Source organism: Nicotiana sylvestris, chromosome 1, assembly GCF_000393655.2.
Source record: "Nicotiana sylvestris chromosome 1, ASM39365v2, whole genome shotgun sequence".
NCBI classification, from domain to species: Eukaryota; Viridiplantae; Streptophyta; class Magnoliopsida; order Solanales; family Solanaceae; genus Nicotiana; species Nicotiana sylvestris.
This window is the reverse complement of record NC_091057.1, coordinates 104,602,007-104,624,624: the sequence shown is the minus strand read 5'-3', so window position 1 is coordinate 104,624,624 and position 22,618 is coordinate 104,602,007. Positions and strand designations below refer to the sequence as shown.

Below are 22,618 nucleotides of genomic sequence, written 5' to 3'. Positions count from 1 at the left end.
ATTTTCATGGTGTGCCCATGTCTATCATTTCGGATAGAGGTACATAGTTTACATCACATTTCTGGAGAGCAGTTCAGCGGGAGTTGGGAACACGGGTTGAGTTAAGAACAACATTTCATCCTCAAATAGACGGGTAGTCCGAGCGCATTATTCAGATTTTGGAGGATATGCTCCGAGCTTGTGTCATTGACTTTGGAGGCTCGTGCGATCAGTTTTTGCCTCTAGTGGAGTTTGCCTACAACAACAACTACCAGTCGAGTATCTAGATGGCTCTTTATGAGGCTTTATATGGTAGGTGGTGTCAGTCGCCGGTTGGATGGTTTGAGCCAAGAGAGGCTCGGTTGTTGGGTACACATCTATTACAGGATGCCTTGGACAAGGTCAGGATCATTCAGGATAGGCTTCGTAATACTTAGTCCAGGCAAAAGAGTTATGCCGACCATAAGGTTCGTGATTTGGCGTTCATGGTGGGTGAGCAGGTGTTGCTTCGGAAGTCTCCAATGAAGGGCGTGATGATAGTTAGAAAGAGGGACAAGCTTAGCCCTAGGTTCATTAGCCCGTTTGAGATTCTTGATCGAGTGGGAGAGGTGGCTTACAGACTTGCGTTGCTGCCGAGCTTATCAATCGTGAATCTAGTATTTCATGTGTCCATGCTTTGAAAGTATCACGGCGATCCATCCCACGTGTTAGATTTCAGCACTGTCCAGTTGGACAAGGACTTCTCCTATGAGAAGGAGCTAGTAGCTATTCTAGATTGGCAGGTTCGTCAGTTGAGATCGAAGAGTTTCCCTTTTGTTCGTGTTCAGTGGAGAGGTCAGCTTGCTGAGGCATCGACCTGGGAGTCCGAGTCCAATATGCGGAGCTGTTATCCCCATCTTTTCCCCGACTTAGGTACTTCCTTCTTATGTCCGTTCGAGGACGAATGGTTGTTTTAGAGGTGGAGGATGTGATGACCCAAAAGGTCATCACTTATTTTAGAAACAAATCCTATATTCTGAGGCCTTAAAACCTCCTTTTTACCTTACCTCAATTTGCGTGCGTGGTCCGGACGTATATCCGGAAAGCTTTTATGTGAAAATATGAGAAATAAAAATTTCTAGAGTTAAAATTTGATTTTGGTTGACTTTGGTCAACATTTTGAGCAAACAGACTCGGATCTATATGCCGACAATCCTAGGAGGTCCGCAATAAAATATGAGACTTGGGCGTATGCTAGAAATGAATTCCGGGGTCCCAAGCCTTAGAAATCAATTTTTGAAAGAAATTGTTTTGCTGAATTATTTATGAAATAAAGAAAAGAATTAATGTTTAAAATCATTGGCATTGGGCCCGTATTTTGGTTCCAGATCCCGGTACAAACTTGTTAAAATATTTAAATGGTAACTATAAAATTTGGTAAAAAATAGAGTTTATTTGACGTGATTTGGACCTCCGATTGAAGAGCTATGAACTTTAAGTGTTCTTGATGAAAATGATGAGTTTTGAGGTTTAATTCATAGTTTTACATGTTATTTTCATGATTTGATTGCACGAGCAAGTCCGTATAATGTTTTTATGTTGGTGTGCATGTTTGGTTTGGAGTCTCGAGGGCTTGGGTGAGTTTCGGATATGCCACATAGTGAAATTTGGATTTGAGAAGTTGCAGGTTTTTAGCTAGTATGTTGCAGGTCTGCAGGCTCCGCATTTGTGAAGCCTGGCTTGCAAATGCGAGATCGAAAATGCGAATAACCCATCGCAAGTGCGAGAGAAGGCCTGGGTAGGGCTGATAGCAAATGCGATCATTTCTTCGCAAATGCGAAGAGGCCTAGAAATCCCGATGGTCGCAAATGCGACTTCCCCATCGCAAATGCGATTTCGCAATTGCGAACAATGGTCGCAAATGCGAGTGTAGCAAGTCCTGAAGGGTTCTCAATTGCGAACCCTTGTCGCAATTGCGACATCTGCGACCTGCAAATTCATTACTTAGATGCATTTCAACCATTTTTCAAACCCTTTCAAAACATAAATTCTCTTGGGCGATTTTTCAAAGACAAATACTCTTGCAAATCGATTGTAAGTCATTTATAACTTGTTTTATTATTCTTTAACATCTTTTCTCATGATTTCAACTCAAAATCAAGGGTTTTCATGGGGGAAATTGGATATTTTGGGTAAAACCTAGGTTTTTCAAATTTTGGGGATTTGGACCTCGATTTGAGGTCCGATTTCAAAACAAATTGTATATTTGAGTTCGTGGGGGATTGGTTAATCGGGTTTTGGTTCGAACCTCGTATTTTGACCATGTGGTCTCGGAGGCAATTTTTGACTTTTTGGGAAAAACTTTAGAAAACCTATTTTCATGCATTGGAATTGATTCATTTAGCATTTATGGATATAGTTAAGTAACTTGTGGCTAGATACGAGCGAATTGACATCAAGGTAAGTGTTTGGTGTAACCTTAGCTTGAGGGATTAGGAGTTGTGTCCTATTTGCTATGTTCTATTTGTTGAGTACGACGTATAGACATAGTGACGAGTATGTTTACCGTGAAAATGGTAACACCAATTAAATTTGTAAATGGGATTCTAAAAATACGTGATCTATTCTCGAGCTAGTTGTTAGAGCAAACGATGCTAATATCATGAAGTTTAATGATAAAGTGTGAGCTAAAATGAGGCAATAATCAAACCGAAGGGGTCTGTTGCCCGGATGCAGGACCGGCCGGAGAGGACCTCGGGGTCGAGGTTTGAGTCGGGCTCGAGCTATCGGGGACAGCCGGGAATGGGATAACAATTAAGGATACGATTAAGCAAGGCTCTTTTCAGCCAATACTGAGCTATATACTGAAGAATAAGTAAGAGGGCGATATATATTAAAGTGGCCTCGGGCCAGTGAGGACGAACAAGCTAGAAAGAAAAGAGAGAGAGATATATTATCGCACTTATGGAGAAATAGAGCAACATCAGTCCCTTACAAGGTAGGGTGAGTCCCCTTTATATAGGAGGGGGGACTCAGCTACAAGTATGTGGAGATTAATTACAAAGTATGGAAATGGGATGGCTTGACGTGATGCCTCAACATAGGATCTGGATAGGCCGGCCCTGTCAGATTTAGCTATGTGCCTTGGGAGCTCCCCTCTCTGTACTGACTTCGGTCTCCGTTTCCTCTAAGTCAGGCTTCAACGAGCCCTGATATTAGGAACTCGGTTGTGGCCTCTCGTCCTCGGGGTCCCGAGGCATGCTTCCGAAATGACTCAACAGTGAGAAATAAAGTCTTCTAATTTTGCTGTGTATAGATAGTCTCCGCATTTCCTATTATGAAGTGATGGGAAATGATTTTGACACTCTACTCCTCGAGCTTCTTTCGACGATGCCATATCGATGATGCGACTCTGGTCGTGAGCTTTGTGGTAACCGGACATCCACGAGCTCGTGATTTTTGACCTCATTCATTGTACTCCTGATTCTCACTTCCCAAGGTGAAGGTGCCACTGTCGGTTTGGTTTTCCATGGATGCATTGACTGCGCCCGTCAGTCAATCTTCCAAAGCCTAGATGAGCGTGTTGTAACCCCCTATAAATGGGGGTGCCTTGGCTTTGCTTTTCCTATCACAGTGCCTCCGTTGGCTTGCTTGCCTATTTCTTCTTATCATCTTCTTTCACCCTTGAACATCATGCTAGGGGCTCATGACCTTAAGTCCTTTTGGAGGAGTTTCCTTAGACTGTGTCGTGGCCTTTTGGTCCGATGTCACTCCAGAGTTCCCTTGGCCAAAGAGGGTCCTCGAGTTTCGGAGAGCTATGCCATTTTTTCATCCCTCCCTGCCACTCACCTTGTCCCTTGGGGATATCAGTGTGGAAGGTTGGGATGAAACTTTCGAGGATGCGCGTCCGGAGGCACCTGTTGCGGAGTTCAAAGGTGGACCAGTCTTTCGGGCTTTCACTTGGCGTGTGCATCCATTTGTCTCTTCTTTTAGGCGCAGAGATCCTCCGTAGGATTTTGTAATTGTATGTAATGTCCCCTTGAGGGTTGTTGTAAATGGATCTTTTATGAAATGGAATATACTCCAGTGACTTTTGCTTTAGATCTTTACTTTGTTTCTGTATCATCTCATGCCCTTTGAGGCCCTTTGAATGCCTTCTTTTATTCGTTGACTACTGATATGTGACTTGGGCGCGGACATTCCTTCCGATCCTCTACTGATCGACATAGCTCTCTTTCGAACTCATCGTCGTACTTCAGACCAATCCCAGATTGATTTGATAGGCCCGGGCTACCGAGGCCCTTCGAGCTGTATGGAGATAATGCGTCGAATTTTGGAGCCTTCGGGAATGTTATCCTAAATGAAGGTCAGCTTCAGGTACCCGAGGGTCCCTTTTAATCTTGATGTAGATAGCCCCCCCCCTTTTTAAAGCGTATAGGATAGACTTATGCTGAGGAGTTTCCTGCTGCCTCGGACCTTTGTGGAGCTTTCGAGATTGGAGCTTCCTACATTTATTCCTCTTTTTAGAAAGAGGGAATCACGAGACCAGGTACTTGCCCTACATCGAGTGCTGGTGTTACAAAACTTCCCGAAGTCCAACTTCTTTGGGTCAGGGATCCTCGAGGTAGGATGTTGTCTCGAGCTTGGAGATAATATGGATGGCCCCTCGGGTCTTGACTTCTCGTTGAAGGATTCTATCTAGATTGGGTATCGATTTGTCGATCTGTATCGAGGCTGTCGGCTCCCCGGGTCTCGCATCGGGTAGGCGAGTCGTCGCTGCTTCTCGCATATATGTGGGGCGGCTTCGGCTTCTTCACAAGACCTCACTATTTTTAGATAGACGATATCTTGCTTTGGCACAGGGTACTTCATCTCTCCAGGCATAAAAAGTGCTGGTGCATGCCCTTGCTTTGAACTATTAGTTTTACCATAGTCATGGAAACCACTTCAGGGCCGATTCGGCATTTAACGGGGGGGGGGGGGGGAGGGGGGGTGTTGCTCCCAGCGCTCAAGAACCGAAGGAGTTCGCTTTGAAGACGACATCCTTGATAAGAGGGGAACACCTGGAGATGGTGAGGAATTACTGCGGGTGGAGCGATGGGGTAACACTGCAGGTGCTTTCTCCAAATGAGGGTATTACAGACTCCACTGATGGATTTTTGAGCGTATACCTATACCCTTTCGCATTTGGCCCCCCTGCTAGGGTTGTGCTTGATTTTTGCTTGAAGTATCGAGTTACTCTGGCGCAGATTTATCCATCGTTTCGGCGAATGGTAATGATAATGAGGTTCTTCGTGGAGAAGGTTGGGCTCGAATTCACGCTTAATCACCTCGTTAGACTATACCGACCATTTTATTATCGAGGCCTGCTAACTCTGAGGTTCCGTTTGTCCACGCCCTTTGTTGTCGATGATGAAGAAGACAGGGACCGAGAGTGGGCCAGTTGGTTTATTCAGGCTCAGACTGCTGACATTATCCCAACAGGGCTTTTGCCATTTCCTGAAGGGTGGAATCATGCACGTGAGTGGAGTGTCTGGCGCTTTTTTAAATTTTGCCTATAGCGAAAATCAGTTGAGTAATAATGTTGTCTACCTTGTTGCAGCAACTTCGTGGATGCCGGGCAAAGTCCTTGACCTTCACGTCTGGGTCCAGAAGTTGGCGACCCATTCGACTTGCGACGAGCGCAGGTGGCGAGCTGTATTTCGTACCAAATGGGGAGTGAAATACCAAGGTATGTGCGTATGTTGCCTTTGACTTGGCCTTCGTATATTCGAGGTAATATTTTCCCCTTTCATTTGTACTGGATTCACCGTTTGTAGATACAGGGCGGTTGTTTGGGATGAGACAGTGTTCTTCCGAAGAGGAGAAGGAGTCGTCAGCCTCCAAGCCGAGGGAGGATGGTGATAAGGGGGATCGGCACCCGCAGTGTGATGGAGCTTTTAGTGGCATTGGGCAGGCTCGGATCTTTGAGTAGAGGGCATCGTCTGAGCCTGATGTTCCCGGAGTATCAGATTCCCGGGCGGCGATTCCTCCGAGTGAATATGCTCTGCCCGAGGTTGGTTCTCCTGGGGCCGGAGAGGCAGGATCAACAGGAATGTGTTCTGGCTTAGAGGAAGTCCATCGGCTTCTCTTCAAGGTGAGTTTAGGCGCGTTTTTTCCTGTATGTCACGCCCTCCTCCCTTTATTGAGTTTTCCTTGCATAGGCCTGAGATAGGCTTATGTCTAAGCTGCTCTGTCAAGGGGCCATGCTCCAGAAATTCTTGAACGCTGGCGAGTCCTTTAGGCTCCTTAGCCAAGAGAATGGGGCTAAGTTGGCACGTTGGCGATATGAGGCGTATCGGAGCTCAAACTATGAGAGTTGTTTGATGGAGCATGTAACTTTCTATAGTATGCGCTTTGCTCCTCTCTAACCTTAAGGCTCACCCCTTTTGTTATATCAGCTGCAAAAAAAGGCAGAGGCCTTGGAGTACCTCAAAGGCGACGTCAACCGCGTCAGAGTTGTTTGTGGGGAGCTAAGAGCTCAAGAGCAAGCTTCAGCTTTGGAGGAGATATGTGCCTCAGCCAGGGTCCCTGCCATCGAGGCCCAACTCTGCTTGACTCGTGATAACGCCAAAGTTCAAGCGGACATGATTGGGAAACTCGAATCTGATCTCTTGAAGGTCAGAGCTGAGATAATTAATGCCCAGGCTAAAGTGGCGCTAAGCCGGACCAAGGCTGATCAGGAGATGGCGATTCATATGAAGGATGTTGCTGATGCCCAAGCTGAGCTAAAGCGAGCCCTCGACCGGGAGAAGAGGATCGAGGAGTATGTTCGTTGCAGATCTCGGAGAGAGGTACTCGAGGAGGCCAGTGTACGGGGCTTCGTTCTCTCGAAAGAATTGGCTCGAGCAAGGGTGGATGAGCGCGACGCTCTATAACTTCTTGCTAACGTCGCGGAGGGAGAATTTGACAAGTTGTAGCCCTTTAGTGCGGAGTGTAGATTTCGCCATTTTGTCGCTTTGTTTCTGATATAAGTAGAGCATGCTTGTAGATGGAGAATGCGCCCTTTTCGCGCATTTAATATGTAGGAAGAAACTTGAAGCTTTATTTTTTCTGTACCTATTTTTTGTTATTGCTTTTTGACTGGGCAGGCCGGTTTTGGTGTTTGGCGGGATCCTCGTAGGTCCGGAACTGGTCGGATAGACCTAGGGGCTCTTAAGTGTAATCCTTTACGTGAGCTGGTGCTGGGGCCTCCATGCTTGGCCCGACTGTTTTAGGCTTAGTCTCTGAGTCGGGCTTCGTCTCAAGCCTTTTGCCCTTGAATTTTTTATGTCCGCTCGGGCAGGCAGTAATTATTTTTATTTCTTGCTCTTGGGCATTTGCCGTTTCGACTATTTTGGATTCAGTCTCCGAGTCGTACTGTGACTCGAGCTTCAATTGACCCTCAAGCTCTTTCCTGCCTGCATAGGCGGATGATGATGGCCTTTTGTGCTCCGGGTCGAAATGACCTTACAGGCACATGGCCCGGAGATTTGCTCGGCTGGCGATAGTGGCATTTATGTCGTGCCCTTAGGCATATTGTAGTTTAACTATTCCGGGTCAAGCCTCCGAGTCGCGTTGTGACTTGATCTTTAATTGACCCTTAAGTACCTCTGGTTTTCAGACTGACGATAGTGCCTCTTACGCTATTTCGGTCGTTGAGACCTTTCAATATGTGGCTCGGAGGTTTGCATAGTTAACTATTTTTGATCCGGTCTCTGAACCGGGTTACGATTTGAGCTCATTTTAATCCTCAAGTTGTCAAATTTTAGCTAGTGACAATGGCTCTTACGCTGTTTGGTCGTAGAGACCTTTTAATATATGGCCCGGAGGCTTGCTTAGATGGCGACAATGGCTCTTACGCTGTTTTTACCTGTGGGCTTTTTTGTAGGCTTTGTTTTCTGCTCGTTAAGGTCTTTTGGAATATTTTTGCTTGACCCGTCGTCGGTTATAGAAGAACTTCGATTTCAAGTCGTTGTCGGCGATGTTTTGAGCACCTCAAAAGGTTCATAGCTCGTAGGTTGAGTAGATCAACACTTTGGCGATTTGGAGTCGACATGGTCGGGGTTCGTTTTTGCCTGTTAAGGGAACCCTGTTTTAACCGGTTCTTTTCGAAGTATATTTGGAGTAGTGTCCTGAGATTTTAGTAACAGTCGGGTGTCCCCGAGTCATGTTATTTTGGCTGTATTAACCGTTTTGATCATAGTCATGTGCGTTTGACCGTAGCCATTTTTAATCCCGATTGATAGTTTAGGTGTCTACACCGAGGGTATGCCCTTTAGGGATTTTTACACATGCAACGTATAACCTAAACTTCAGGATTTTCATGTTTGTTGAGGTCTTACAGTTAATCATTCCTCTTGAGGTCTTATAGTTTGTCATGCCTGTTGAGGTCTTACAGTTTATCATGCCTGTTAAGGTCTTATAGTTTGTGTAATATAGAATAGATCTGGTTACGTTGAGGCTGCCTGCTAGGGGTCTCACAGTTTCGATTTTTCCAGCATATGACGATCAATGGCAGTCTCTGAGTCATATAATTTGTTTAAGCTTAAAGACCGCTCCTCATGAGCTCGGAGTTGCCTTGTAGGGGCTTGTTGAGCCCGGAGTTCTAACCCTGGGGTCGTGCGGGTGTTGAATTGCTGATGCTAAGTCTCCGAGTATCTCGGGATGCATTCGGTAGAGAGGCCCTTGCCATGAGTATGTTGAAATCCCCTTTTCCGAAGTACGAAATGCCGAAAAGATATTCTTTATTACTTGTCATAAATATATGTTGTAAATACATGTTCTCTCGTCGTTGTGAGCTCGGCCCACGTAGGTACGACTCTTCGGACCATCTGATTCGTTACAAGGTTCCCTCTTGACACTCAGTCTGATATTTTCGGTCCTTCTGAGGGAATGGTGCCCTTGAAAGAAGATCATCGCCCGTCGTTCGATTGTAGAAGAAGGCATGTGATTTTGTTGGATCCTGCTGGCAGGACCCTCTTTGGGGGTACACTACTCTGCTAATAATCTTTTTGGCGGGACTCTCTTTGGGTCTAAAGTCCGATCGAGGGAATAGAGCACAACGGGCCCTGCTAAGGCCTTGGATCTCCGGGTGGAGTTAGAACTTTCGAATGCCCCGGCTGATTGCCTGCATATAAGTTAGTGAAAAAATAATGAAGGAGTGAAGTAGTTCCTCCTCACCGCGGGGTGCGTAGGTAACCTTTCGAGGTTCGGGATGTTTCTGCTGTTCCGAGGCACGAGCCCTAATACAGCCTTCTGCTGTGTTCAACCAGGCTTAGCAGAAGATGCGATTCTGCTTACCCTTTGATCCTTTTGAGGGCGGACGCATTGATGCCGGTGATGCGTTACATGGTGAGGGTTTTCCTCTCGTCGTGTGCAGCTCCTTGTCGAATACATTAGTCCCACCTTTGTCCTGGGGTTTCATCCCTTTGGTGGAGTGGGGTCGAAGTTGCCTCCGGGGAGGCGTGCCCGTTGTCATCTGAATAAGACGTACGTGCCTTGCGTGTTCGGCATTCCAGTCCGAGCTGATACGGGTTGTATAAAGGGAGTGGTCTTCCTGATGTGGCGATCGGTGCCTGGAATCTGTCAAAGATTCGAGATGTGGGAGTGACTTGGTTCATTAGTCCGAATCGCCCCATTGGCTTTGGTTTGACATCGTCGGTATAGTTAATTGAACAACCTGTATTCATGAACACATGTTTAATTTGGAATAGGTCAAATGAGTGAGAGGGTTACCAACGCATCAATACGAGGCCGAGGCGAAGTCTCGGCGTCCCTTTCCTTGGAAGCAAGGGTGTCCTTTGGAATATTCCCCAGACCAGTGTTTCCCCGGTGATGAGCATTTTCACTTTACATTTTATGGACCTTTGAAGGGTGTCGCCGCCCCTTCACTGTCGTGGTAATACATCGTGGCTTGTCATCTTCATTCTTCCCGGTCTCCTTCCTCCCTTGGAGTTGGATTCGAGCCTGACCGCTCGACGATACTCGGTGGTGATTTTTATTGAATAGCACGGTTGTCGTTCTTTTGAGCGGGTGGCCATTTTTTACTCCGTAGCTGTGCGCGCCCTACGGTTTCTGCGTCGGGCTATGGTTCTTTTGAAGGGGTCTTGGTATAATAGGTCTGAGTCGCCTAGCGTTCTTGTTTTAGCTTAAGGTGATCATGATGTTCGGTAAAGCAATGTTGAAATTGTACTTAGCTGAGCGGGGTTCCCCTGCTGGCTGTGCCTTGTCAAATCTGGTTCCATTGGAGATTTCTCAGGGATGTTTCCCTCGAGCTATTTCTCTATCATTGGGAGGTAAGTAACAACTCATGTCGTTCCTTCCATTCGCGGTGCATGGAGGGTACCTCCATTTGTTTGGCATCATCTTCTTTGTCGGCATACCAAACCCGAGGAGGTTCCTGGACGGATGTCCACGGCCCTGCTCCGTGGATAGTGTCGGGTGCGTGTATCCGACCATATCTCGACTGGGTATCTGGTCAGGATTTGTTTGAAATGTCCTGGAGTCGTCGGGCATATTTCGTTTAACATTCGGGCGGAGGCCCGGGTTGTCCAGTCATCCGAAACCGGGAGCGATCTTATTCATCCTAACAGGGAACGAGACGCGACTTCTTGTAGTGCTTCACTCTCTCTTTGTCTAGCCCCAGGTGTGTCGAGCCCTTTTGTTACTGCTTCGATAACATCGGTGTGTGCTCCCGTGGAGGGGTCTGCTGATATGGTAAGCGAGTTTGCGAGGCCAGGTGCCAGGCTGCGGTGCTGCATCAAGGTTTTTTTCGAGAGTGTTTCCTCGAACTTCCTCAATGAGTCAGACTCACACTCATCATTTTGGAGGTCTCTGCCTTTGAATAAGCACGTGTAAGCGGTGGTGCGCTCGCAGGGACCCAAGGTCCTGTCGCACCTAGGGAGTTTTGGCATTCCAGATTTCCGTGAAGAGAGTTCCGGGACCGCTTTCTTAGGAGACGGTTGCTGTAAGAACTTCCACGAACCTGACTCGATCCTTTCAAAGAGATTCCCAAGCATCCTGGGGTCGGTTACCGATCCGTTGTTGCTTGATCTCCCGGGTACTCGCTCGGCGTAGGGAGATGTTTCCGGGGCTACTACGCTGGGAGTCTCTGGGTGTCTTTGCAGCTGAGCGATAGCAAACTACTATGCCTGCAACATTCCAAAAATAACATGAATACTAACTTCCTATTCTTCCCAGGCCGGGGTTTTTTGAGCTTCCTGTTGGTCGATATGTTGTATGCTACCATCGGTGCGCGAGGCTTCATCGACCTATTGTGCGCCTTGCAAGCCCGCGTCCGCTTGAATTGATCCAGATGTGTTATCGGGGTACTGCGGTGTCACGCCAGCCACTGGAATAGCCATACCATTTCCGTCGTGATTTTTGGGGTAGTCATTCTCGACTTTGCTTACCGAGCCGGATATTTTAACCTGAAATCAAAGGATCTTGGACAAGAAAAAGTGTGAAAGATAGTGTGTATTTGTGCAATAAAACCAGCAATAAAATAATCACTATTATTTTTAGCCCTACGGTGGGCGCCAAACTGTTTACCGTGAAAATGGTAACAACAATTAAATTTGTAAATAATATTCTAAAAATACATGATCTCGAGCTAGTTGTTAGAGCAGATGATGCTAAGAACGTGAGGTTTAACGATGAAGTGTGAGCTAAAATGAGGCAGTAAGCAAACCGAAGGGGCCTGTTTCCCGGATGCAGGACCGGTCAGAGAGGACCTCGGGGTCAAGGTTTGAGTCGGGCTCGAGCTATCGGGGGCAGCCAGGAATGGGATAACAATTAAGGATACGATGAAGCAAGGCTCTTTTCAGCCAATAATGAGCTATATATTGAAGAACAAGTAAGAGGACGATATATATTAAAGCGGCCTCGGGCCAGTGAGGATGAACAAGCTAGAAAGAAAAGAGAGAGATATATTATTGCACTTGTGGAGAAATGGAGCAACATCAGGCCCTTACAAGGTAGGATGAGTCCCCTTTATATAAGAGGGGGGACTCGACTACAAGTATGTAGAGATTAATTACAAAGTATGGGGATATGATGGCTTGACGTGATGCCTCAACATAGGCTCTGGATAGGCCGGCCCTGTCAGAATTAGTCGTGTGCCTTGGGAGCTTCCCCATCTGTCCTGGCTTCGATCTCCATTTCTTATGAGTCAGGCTTCAATGAGCCCCGAGGTTGGGAACTCGATTGTGGCCTCCCATCCTCGGGGTCCCAAGGCATGCTTCCGAAATGACTCGACAGCCAGAAATCAAGTCTTCTGATTTTGCCGCGTACAGAGTATCTACACCTTGGTGTCAAGCTTGCCCGTGAGTCTTATATTATGATTATTATGACTTTGTTTGTATTGTTCATGCCTTTAATGATGATTTCATTGTTGAGCAAAGCTTGTGGAAGTAGTGTTGGTAATTGAATATTGAGGAGTGTTGGCTCAAGTTGTAAAAGAATTGTGGAAGTAAAATTAGTAATTGAACCTAATAGAGCATTGGATCAAGTTGTGTAGTGAGTTGTGAAGTAAACGTGAAAAAGAGAAGAGGATTATTATATTGTCTCCCTTGTCGAGATGTTGTTGCTTTTAGTGCTATCTCCCTTGCCGGGATATTGATGTTCTTGATATTGTTCCTTGCCAGGATATGATTGTGTACTATTATTTCCTTGCTGGGATTTTATTATGATTTCATTTATTTCCTTTCCATTATTTTTTATGATTGTTGATTGGGTGAGGAAGAGTAAAGCACGAAGGGTGATGTCGTACATTGTTTTGGTGAGAGAGTGTTAAAGCACGAAGGGTGATGCCGTGTATAATTTTTGTGAGGAAGAGTGTAAAAGCATGAAGGGTGATGCCGTGCCGCACGATATACAATTCAGTGCCGATTATATTAATTTTATGGTGAGGATGAGAGTAAAAGCATGAAGAGTGATGTCGTGTACATTATATTGACTCTTATGGTGAGGACGAGAAAGTACGAAGGATGATATCGTGCACTTGTTTGATTTCTGATTCTTGTTGATAATTGAGTTATGATGTTCCTTGTAATTACCTGTTGTCCTTCTATTATCATTTGATGTTTCCACGCAACATGTTCCCCCCTCCCATTCTTAACTGTACACTCCTACTGTTATTTTCCTCTATATATGATATAACTGCACAGGTTTATTTGGTAGTCTGGTCCTAGCCTCGTCACTACTTCGCCGAAGTTAGGCTAGGCACTTACCAACACATAGGGTCAGTTGTGATGATACTACACTCTGCACTGTGTGCAGATCCCGACGCAATAACTTTTGGACCTTAGCTTTTGGGTTGCTGCCTTCAGTCCATACAGAGATCCAAGATAGTCCTGCAGGCATCCGCAGGCCCTGGCATCTCCCTCTATCCTTTTGTCATGTTTCATTTACGTGTTTCAGAAACAATGTTATATTTATTTTTTAGACCTTGTTTATTGTATTCCTAGACCGTCTGTGAAGTTGTGACACCAGTTCTGGGTAGTCCTTATTTAAGAAATTGTATTGGAAATAATTAAATGATTTTATTTGTTTTTCTTCCGCTTATTTAAATTCCGCTGTTTATAAACTGTTAGTTCATCATTATTAAAGTATTAAAATGGGAAAAGGGTAAATTGCTCAATGGTTGGCTTGCCTAGCTTTCACTAGTAGGCGCCATCACAACTCCCGATGGTGGAAAATCCGGGTCGTGAGAGAAATACAAATAGATAAAACCGACTAAATGTTACCCTATTTGGAGCATATAAATTATGATATGTCTACGTTCAAAATTTGTGGCACCCAGAATGTTCAAATCCTAGTGTTAGCCTCTTCAAGGATAACCCACTCATATACCAATTGATGTTTTATACTTCAATACCACACAAGAGGGAGGTGATTTATGTGGTGTCTAATTTTTTGCGTGCACCAGATTATAAAAGGACCTAGTTCTTCTATGTGTTCTTTATACTACTATTGCAGAATAATAAATGCAGAAAGTAAAAAACACAAAGATATTTATGTGAAAAATAGCCGTCTCAAAAGGTGAAAAAATCACGACCTACTACCCAGTAGGATTTTCTCTAAACACTTTACTACAACTCAGAGCCAACAACAATGTTTACAAACTCTTGCAAACCTAAGGATTAATTCTAACCCTTATAGCAACCATCCACAGGCTGTTGTGACTGATTCAGGTTAACTCTAACTTGAATAATACAACTCGAGTTTACAACCTTTTGCAAACCTAAGGATTAACTCTAACTCTTATAGCAACACGCTACAAGCTGTTGTGACTACTTCAAGTTAACTCTAACTTGAATGATACAACTCAAGTACCTAGTACAATTTTCTTCTAAGAAAGCTAAAAGGTACAGCTCAAAATGCATACTACACTTTGAACTAAAAATAAAGAAAGACACATAAAACTCTTTATAAAGCTGGTTTTTCAATCTGGTTCGTGTAGCTTCAGGATCTCACTCTTAAAACTCACAGGAATTGCTCACAAAATGCCTTGCTATTTTGCACTCATTTCATTCTTAACTTCAGTATGTGTGCATCACCTGTAAAGTGAGAACATCATGCGATTTATAGAGTTAGTAGAGTAGAAAATAACTAGAGTTCTAATGCTACTCTTCCTTGGTGGAAGAGTTCTAGTTAACTTCAACCCCTATCTCCTTTCTTATGTTGGATAGTGTTCTCTTTGAGTAAGGAGTCCTTCTCCTTATCAATTATGTAATCTTTTTGATCAGGAGATATCAAATATACCAAGTTAAACTTATCTCCTTCACATGCATCTCATATACTCGAATCTGCCCGTGTCTATGTTCATAAGGGGTCCTGGTTCATGCCTGATCTTCCTTTGTCAATCTTCAAAACAAACCTTTATTTGGGCCAACAAATTCCCCCTTTTTGATGATGACAAAATCTGTGCTTTTCATAAGCTTAAGCCCTGTTTCAACTCAGCTCAACATCAACACAATGTTAGAACATTTTATCACTTATCATCAAGGACCAGGTTCATTAGGTTATAAACATCACAGTCCAAAGAAAAAGTACAACCTAATTCCTCCTTTGGCATCATCGAAAAGTTGCATAATTATGTGAGATAACCAAATTTAAATAGAAATTAATCATGGCCACTAGGCTACTTCAAATGCAATCATAGATTTAAGCATCATCTATAAATCTAAGGATATTAGTCATCTAAGAAATATCAACAAACAGTTAGAGCAAAAGGCAGTAAATTTCATTGATTGATAAGATCCTACTACAAAGCATAAAAAGAATAAGAACATTGGATCATGAGCAAAAGAAACAAAAAAATCCTAAGCTGGGTCACTAGTTGATCTACAGTAGGTTAGGAGGATTAAGGCTGGGAAGGACCAGGTTCTTGGTTTTTGGCTTGGAGCAGTTTCAGCATATCCTGAAGAATGCCCTAATTCTTCTCATTCTCTTTTGCAAGCTCAGCTCTGAGAGCATCTCTCTCGATCTCCATTTCATCCAACCTCTTCTTTAGCCTATCAGGCTCAGCATCCTTTGCCCTACTTTCTTGCACCAAAACTCGCACTTTGCTATTCACTGGTACCTTTTTGGATGAACCAGGTTTTTTGGGAGTGATTTGAGCCTCATAGTTACAAGCAGTCAAAGTGTTAGCCCCAAAATGATCCTTGTTTGTACCAACTTCCCATTTCTTGATGGGTACCTTTAAATGTGCAAGAACAATCGTGAGAATAAAACCATAGGGTATGACATAAGTCTTAGTTCCATTTAGAACCCTGTCAAGAAGCTGAATTTTAGACCCAGGCCAATTTATTTGCCGCCTATTGTCCAAACATTCCATAAGGACCAAGTCCATGAATGTGGAAATGTGCCTCCTTTCCTACTTTGGAAGCACACATTTGTTTACAAATTGGAGCAACACTTTGTTGGGTGGCTTCATCTCACTTTTGTAAATAGCCTTGGGCTCAATTCCTCCTCATTGTCACAAAATTTTCTAGTACTGGCAAGGGCAGTAGGGAGATTCTCTAGGCTTGTCCATTTGAGCTTCTTATAGTCATTGTATCCTTTAGAATTCACCCCCAAGATCTCTCTCAGCTCTTTCTCATCAAAAGTCACCATCACCCCTTTACCACACTGGTGACCCTACCATCCTTGATCTCACAATTTGCCATAAACTGCACAATATCAGTTATGGCCAACCTTCCATCATCTGAAAGACCATGTCCTTCCATCCTTGCACCTGTAACTTCTCCAGAAGCATTACCATTCCTTCCTCCTCTAAGTCCCTGAGGAGCCTACCTTTCAAGATGGTTCTCTTCCCAAACTTAACCATCTTGTCCTTCTCAACATCGGATTCTTCTTCTTCTTCTTCTTCTTCTTCTTCTTCTTCTTCTTCTCCACTCTGTTCGTCTTCCTCCACCATTTTTACCTTTCTTGATTTCATAGAAAACCTGGTTCTTTTAGACAAAGTGGATGGAACAATAGACTTTGTATTTGAAGTAGACTTCTTTGTAGAAGTCTTGCCTATCTTAGCTTTTGGAGTCACAGTCTCCACTTGTTCTATCTCATCTTCATCTTGAAGGACCAGGTCTATCTCATCAATTTAAACAGCCTCAACAGGCTCAACCATCTTCTTCTTGCCCTTAGTAGCAACTTTTCTTTTACTTTCTTCTAAGGCTTTGTCCAGTTCAGCCTCACTCTGCTTCTTCTAACTCCTAGCAGATCTTCCTTTTGTGGGAGGAATTTCTACAAGGATAGAAGAAACAACCTTCCTTTTCTTGTTGGCTCTAGTGGTGCCAGGGGTTTTAACTCCTAGACTTCGTTTCTTCTTTGGATTGTAGCTTTCAATCACTCTTTTCAGTAGGTCTGTGAGGGTCGCCTGTTCAGATGGAACAGGTTCATCTACATTTTCCCTAGTTGAACCAGCCCCTCAGCAACTTCTCCAGACCCACTTCCCTCTATTTTTCTCAGACTCTCCTCTATTTCAACAAATTCCTCACCCTAAACTACCATAGCACCTGACTCTTTAGTTAGACCAACAGGAGTGCGTAAAGATTCAGTCACTCCTTTTCCCATTCCCCTTACAGTACTTCGATAACCCCCTCTCTCTTTATCTTTTCTCTTTTTATTTTTACCACCCACCTTTCCAGACTTAGTACTTTCAACACCTGACATATATCCTACAAGAACAAACGTATTCTTCAAATTCATAGCAACCACAAAAATAGTTTCAAGATTAACTTTGGGGCTAGACGTTACCTGTTCAGACTCAGAAGGAACTGTTTCTTCCCCCTTAGTTGTAGATTTGAATGACTCATCAGATTTTTGGGATTCTTCTTCCCTATTTGCTTTCAAATTTTCATTGATTTTATTAATTTTCTCTCCACCAACAACAACCTTGCGAGCCATCATTTTTACCCTTATTTTATTAGAGATGGGAGTAGTTGAAGGTGTATCATATGGTGTGGGTAAGGTTTCCTTGGGTGGTGAAGAGAGATTATCAGAGGTGTTATCCATTTCTGTGCTTGGAAGTAAGAAAAGAAAGTTTAAGTGTGTTTCGAAGATGAGAAAAGATGAAGAGTAGATTAACGACTTAAAAAGTTTAAGTGAAGAATACACTAAGCCTAATCAATTTAAATAGGAGTGTTTAATTGGGTAGCGACAGTCTCTCAGAAGTCTAATCAAACTGAATTCCTGTTTGACAAAACATTGGAAAGGTTCCCCACAATCTAGGCATTTAATGCAGTTTGGACTCCTCTTTTGAACAAACTGGTCCATTTTTGTAATGTATAAGTACAGTGGGGTTTGATATTGAATGGGAATCTTTTCTTAAACATGATCTAAATATAATTATTTCAATCTATGCAGAGTAGAGAATACGTACCAAATAATGTTAATAAACTGGGTTCTTCATTGAAAAATCTCTTGTGTAAACCTGAATTTCCCAAGAAAATAGCGATAATATCATTAGAGATAAATGAGTCATATTAGCACATGGCACAAGAGTATACTTATGAATGTATGAGAATGAGCAAAATCTAATCTAATTATGTACAAAGTTCATAATTTTCTAACCAAATTTTTGAGTTAGAACTGGTTCTGTGATGACTCGGCCAGTCGTCTCATGAGTTACCACTCTGTTTTCTCCCTTTTATGCTTCTTATTGCTTTGTCTATTAGTTCTATATGTGATCGTGTTGGTTGGCTCGGGCTTAGAAAGGATTTGGTAAGGTTTGAGACACTTAGTCTTTTTTGAGGAAGCTTAAGTTGGAAAAGTCAACCGAATATTGTCTTATGTGTTAGAGGGCTCGGATGTGAGTTCCGATGGTTTGGATAGCTTCGAGAGGTGATTTGGGACTTAGGAGCGTGATAAGAATGTGTTTTGGAGGTCCGGAGTATATTTAGGCTTGAATTAGCAAAATTGGATTTTTGGCGTTTTTCGATTGATACGTGAGATTTTGATATAGGGGTCAAAATGGAATTCCAAGAGTCTCATTAGTTCCTTTGTGTCCTTTGGGATGTATGTGCAAACTTTCAGGTCATTTGGACGTGGTTTGGTTGGGTTTATGATCAAAAACGTAATTCGGAAGATTTTGGGAGACTTAGGCTTGAATCTGACGTGTTTTGGTTGATTAGATGTTGTTTAAGGTGTTTTGAAGATTGGTATAAGTTTGAATAAGGTTATGGGATATGTTTTTGCTTTTGGTTGAGGTCCTGGGGGCCTCGGGGTGATTACGGATGGTTGACGGAGAGTTTGGAATTTGTGGTGAAGCTGCAGATTTTCTGCTTCTATTGTTTCCGCACCTGCGGATTGGGAACCGCAGGTGCGATGCCACAGATGCGATAAAAGGGGGCCGCAGAAGCGCAAAGGAGCTAGGGAGGCAGAAACCGCAGAAGCGGTTGGAGAACCGCACCTGCGATGGCGCAGGTGCGGATAGTGAATCACAGATGCGAAAATGAGGACTTAAGTGAGGACCACAGATGCGATGGTCTTGACCACTGAAGCGATACCACAAAAGCGAGAATTTGACCGAAGATGCGAAATCCCTGGGCTAGAACATATAAATTGTTTCCTTTGCGTTTTTTGAGCTATTCCACCATTTCTAAGTCGGCTTTGGAGCTTTTTGGACGATTTTGAAGAAGGATTTCAAGGGAACTTCATTGAGGTAAGGAGTTTGGACCTAAACTCGTTCCTAAGGTATTATTTTACGGATTAGAGCTGTAATTAATGGAATTTAAGGGTTAAAATTGGGGAAACTAGGGCTTGGTATTGGAGACCTAGACTTGAGGTTTTGATGGACCATTTGTGGTTGGATTTTGGTACTTTTGATATGTATGAATTCGTGGGAAGATAAGGAGCCTACCTTTCAAGATGGTTCTCTTCCCAAACTTAACCATCTTGTCCTTCTCAACATCGGATTCTTCTTCTTCTTCATCATCATCTTCTTCTTCTTCTCCACTCTGTTCGTCTTCCTCCACCATTTTTACCTTTTTTGATTTCATAGAAAACCTGGTTCTTTTAGACAAAGTGGATGGAACAATAGACTTTGTATTTGAAGTGGACTTCTTTGTAGAAGTCTTGCCTATCTTAGCTTTTGGAGTCACAGTCTCCACTTGTTCTATATCATCTTCATCTTGAAGGACCAGGTCTATCTCATCAATTTAAACAGCCTCAACAGGCTCAACCATCTTTTTATTGTCCTTAGTAGCAACTTTTCTTTTACTTTCTTCTAAGGCTTTGTCCAGTTCAGCCTCACTCTGCTTCTTCTAACTCCTAGTAGATCTTCCTTTTGTGGGAGGAATTTCTACAGGGATAGAAGAAACAACCTTCCTTTTCTTGTTGGCTCTAGTGGTGCCAGGGGTTTTAACTCCTAGACTTCGTTTCTTCTTTGGATTGTAGCTTTCAATCACTCTTTTCAGTAGGTCTGTGAGGGTCTCCTGTTCAGATGGAACAGTTTCATCTACATTTTCCCTAGTTGAACCAGCCCTTCAGCAACTTCTCCAGACCCACTTCCCTCTATTTTTCTCAGACTCTCCTCTATTTCAACAAATTCCTCACCCTAAACTACCATAGCACCTGACTCTTTAGTTAGACCAACAGGAGTGCGTAAAGATTCAGTCACTCCTTTTCCCATTCCCCTTACAGTAATTCGATAACCCTCTCTCTCTTTATCTTTTCTCTTTTATTTTTACAACCCACCTTTCCAGACTTAGTACTTTCAACACCTGACATATATCCTACAAGAACAAACGTATTCTTCAAATTCATAGAAACCACAAAAATAGTTTCAAGATTAACTTTGGGGCTAGACGTTACCTGTTCAGACTCAGAAGGAACTGTTTCTTCCCCCTTAGTTGTAGATTTGAATGACTCATCAGATTTTTGGGGTTCTTCTTCCCTATTTGCTTTCAAATTTTCATTGATTTTATTAATTTGCTCTCCACCAACAACAACCTTGCGAGCGATCATTTTTACCCTTCCTTTATTAGAGATGGGAGTAGTTGAAGGTGTATCATATGGTGTGGGTAAGGTTTCCTTGGGTGGTGAAGAGGGATTATCAGAGGTGTTATCCATTTCTGTGCTTGGAAGTAAGAAAAGAAAGTTTAAGTGTGTTTCGAAGATGAGAAAAGATGAAGAGTAGATTAACGACTTAAAAAGTTTAAGTGAAGAATACACTAAGCCTAATCAATTTAAAGAGGAGTGTTTAATTGGGTAGCGACAGTCTCTCAGAAGTCTAATCAAACTAAATTCCTGTTTGACAAGATATTGGAAAGGTTCCCTACAATATAGGTATTTAATGCAGTTTGGACTCCTCTTTTGAACAAACTGGTCCATTTTTGTAATGAATAAGTACAGTGGGGTTTGATATTGAATGGGAATCTTTTCTTAAACATGATCTAAATTTAATTATTTCAAACTATGCAGAGTAGAGAATACGTACCAAATAATGTTAATGAACTGGGTTCTTCATTGAAAAATCTCTTGTGTAAACCTGAATTTCCCAAGAAAATAGCGATAATATCATTAGAGATAAACGAGTCATATTAGCACATGGCACAAGAGTATACTTATGAATGTATGAGAATGAGCAAAATCTAATCTAATTATGTACAAAGTTCATAATTTTCTAACCAAATTTTTGAGTTAGAACTGGTTCTGTGATGACTCGGCCAGTCGTCTCATGAGTTACCACTCTGTTTTCTCCCTTTTATGCTTCTTATTGCTTTGTCTATTAGTTCTATATGTGATCGTGTTGGTTGGCTCGGGCTTAGAAAGGATTTGGTAAGGTTTGAGACACTTAGTCTTTTTTGAGGAAGCTTAAGTTGGAAAAGTCAACCGAATATTGTCTTATGTGTTAGAGGGCTCGGATATGAGTTCCGATGGTTTGGATAGCTTCGAGAGGTGATTTGGGACTTAGGAGCGTGATAAGAATGTGTTTTGGAGGTCCGGAGTATATTTAGGCTTGAATTAGCAAAATTGGATTATTGGCGTTTTTCGATTGATACGTGAGATTTTAATATATGGGTCAAAATGGAATTCCGAGTGTCTCATTAGTTCCGTTGTGTCCTTTGGGATGTATGTGCAAAATTTCAGGTCATTTGGACGTGGTTTGGTTGGGTTTTTGATCAAAAACGTAATTCGGAAGATTTTTGAAGACTTTGGCTTGAATCTAACGTGTTTTGGTTGATTCGATGTTGTTTAAGGTGTTTTGAAGATTGGTATAAGTTTGAATAAGGTTATGGGATATGTTTTTGCTTTTGGTTGAGGTCCTGGGGGCCTCGAGGTGATTACGGATGGTTGACGAAGAGTTTGGAATTTGTGGTGAAGCTGCAGATTTTCTGCTTCTATTGTTTCCGCACCTGCGGATTGGGAACCGCAGGTGCGATGCCGCAGATGCGATAAAAGGGGGCCACAGAAGAGCAAAGGAGCTAGGGAGGCAGAAACCGCAGAAGCGGTTGGAGAACCGCACCTGCGATGGCGCAGGTGCGGATAGTGAATCGCAGATGCGAAAATGAGGACTTCAGTGAGGACCACAGATGCGATGGTCTTGACCACAGAAGCGATACCACAAAAGCGAGAATTTGACCGAAGATGCGAAATCCCTGGGCTAGAACATATAAATTGTTTCCTTCGCGTTTTTTGAGCTATTCCACCATTTCTAAGTCGGCTTTGGAGCTTTTTGGACGATTTTGAAGAAGGATTTCAAGGGAACTTCATTGAGGTAAGGAGTTTGGACCTAAACTCGTTCCTAAGGTATTATTTTACGGATTAGAGCTGTAATTAATGGAATTTAAGGGTTAAAATTAGGGAAACTAGGGCTTGATATTGGAGACCTAGACTTGAGGTTTTGATGGACCATTTGTGGTTGGATTTTGGTACTTTTGATATGTATGAACTCGTGGGAAGATAAGGAGCCTACCTTTCAAGATGGTTCTCTTCCCAAACTTAACCATCTTGTCCTTCTCAACATCGGATTCTTCTACTTCATCTTCTTCTTCTTCTTCTCCACTCTGTTCGTCTTCCTCCACCATTTTTACCTTTCTTGATTTCATAGAAAACCTGGTTCTTTTAGACAAAGTGGATGGAACAATAGAATTTGTATTTGAAGTAGACTTCTTTGTAGAAGTCTTGCCTATCTTAG

At 43.1% G+C, this 22,618-nt stretch overlaps 1 protein-coding gene across 1 annotated transcript; it reads right to left on the bottom strand.

Moving 5' to 3' along the window:
- Nucleotides 1-16,165: 16,165 nt before the first annotated feature.
- Nucleotides 16,166-22,508, bottom strand: LOC138872683 (uncharacterized). The gene is made up of 9 exons (XM_070151094.1): nucleotides 22,397-22,508; nucleotides 20,918-20,968; nucleotides 20,176-20,552; nucleotides 19,958-20,035; nucleotides 19,748-19,913; nucleotides 19,340-19,624; nucleotides 16,987-17,495; nucleotides 16,690-16,855; nucleotides 16,166-16,566 (listed from the first exon to the last, which is right to left on the bottom strand). Exons 1-9 carry the CDS (start codon nucleotides 22,506-22,508, stop codon nucleotides 16,166-16,168), a joined length of 2,145 nt encoding a protein of 714 aa, XP_070007195.1.
- Nucleotides 22,509-22,618: the final 110 nt, after the last annotated feature.

Excerpts from the sequence above, each read along its gene's own strand:
- LOC138872683 (XM_070151094.1), bottom strand. The coding sequence starts at position 22,508 with ATGGTGGAGGAAGACGAACAGAGTGGAGAAGAAGAAGAAGAAGATGAA. Across the intron at positions 16,856-16,986 it reads CTAAAGAGTCAGGTGCTATG|GCGACCCTCACAGACCTACT; the intron begins GTAGTTTAGGGT and ends CCATCTGAACAG. Across the intron at positions 16,567-16,689 it reads AAAAGGAAGATCTGCTAGGA|ACCTGGTCCTTCAAGATGAA; the intron begins GTTAGAAGAAGC and ends TTGATGAGATAG.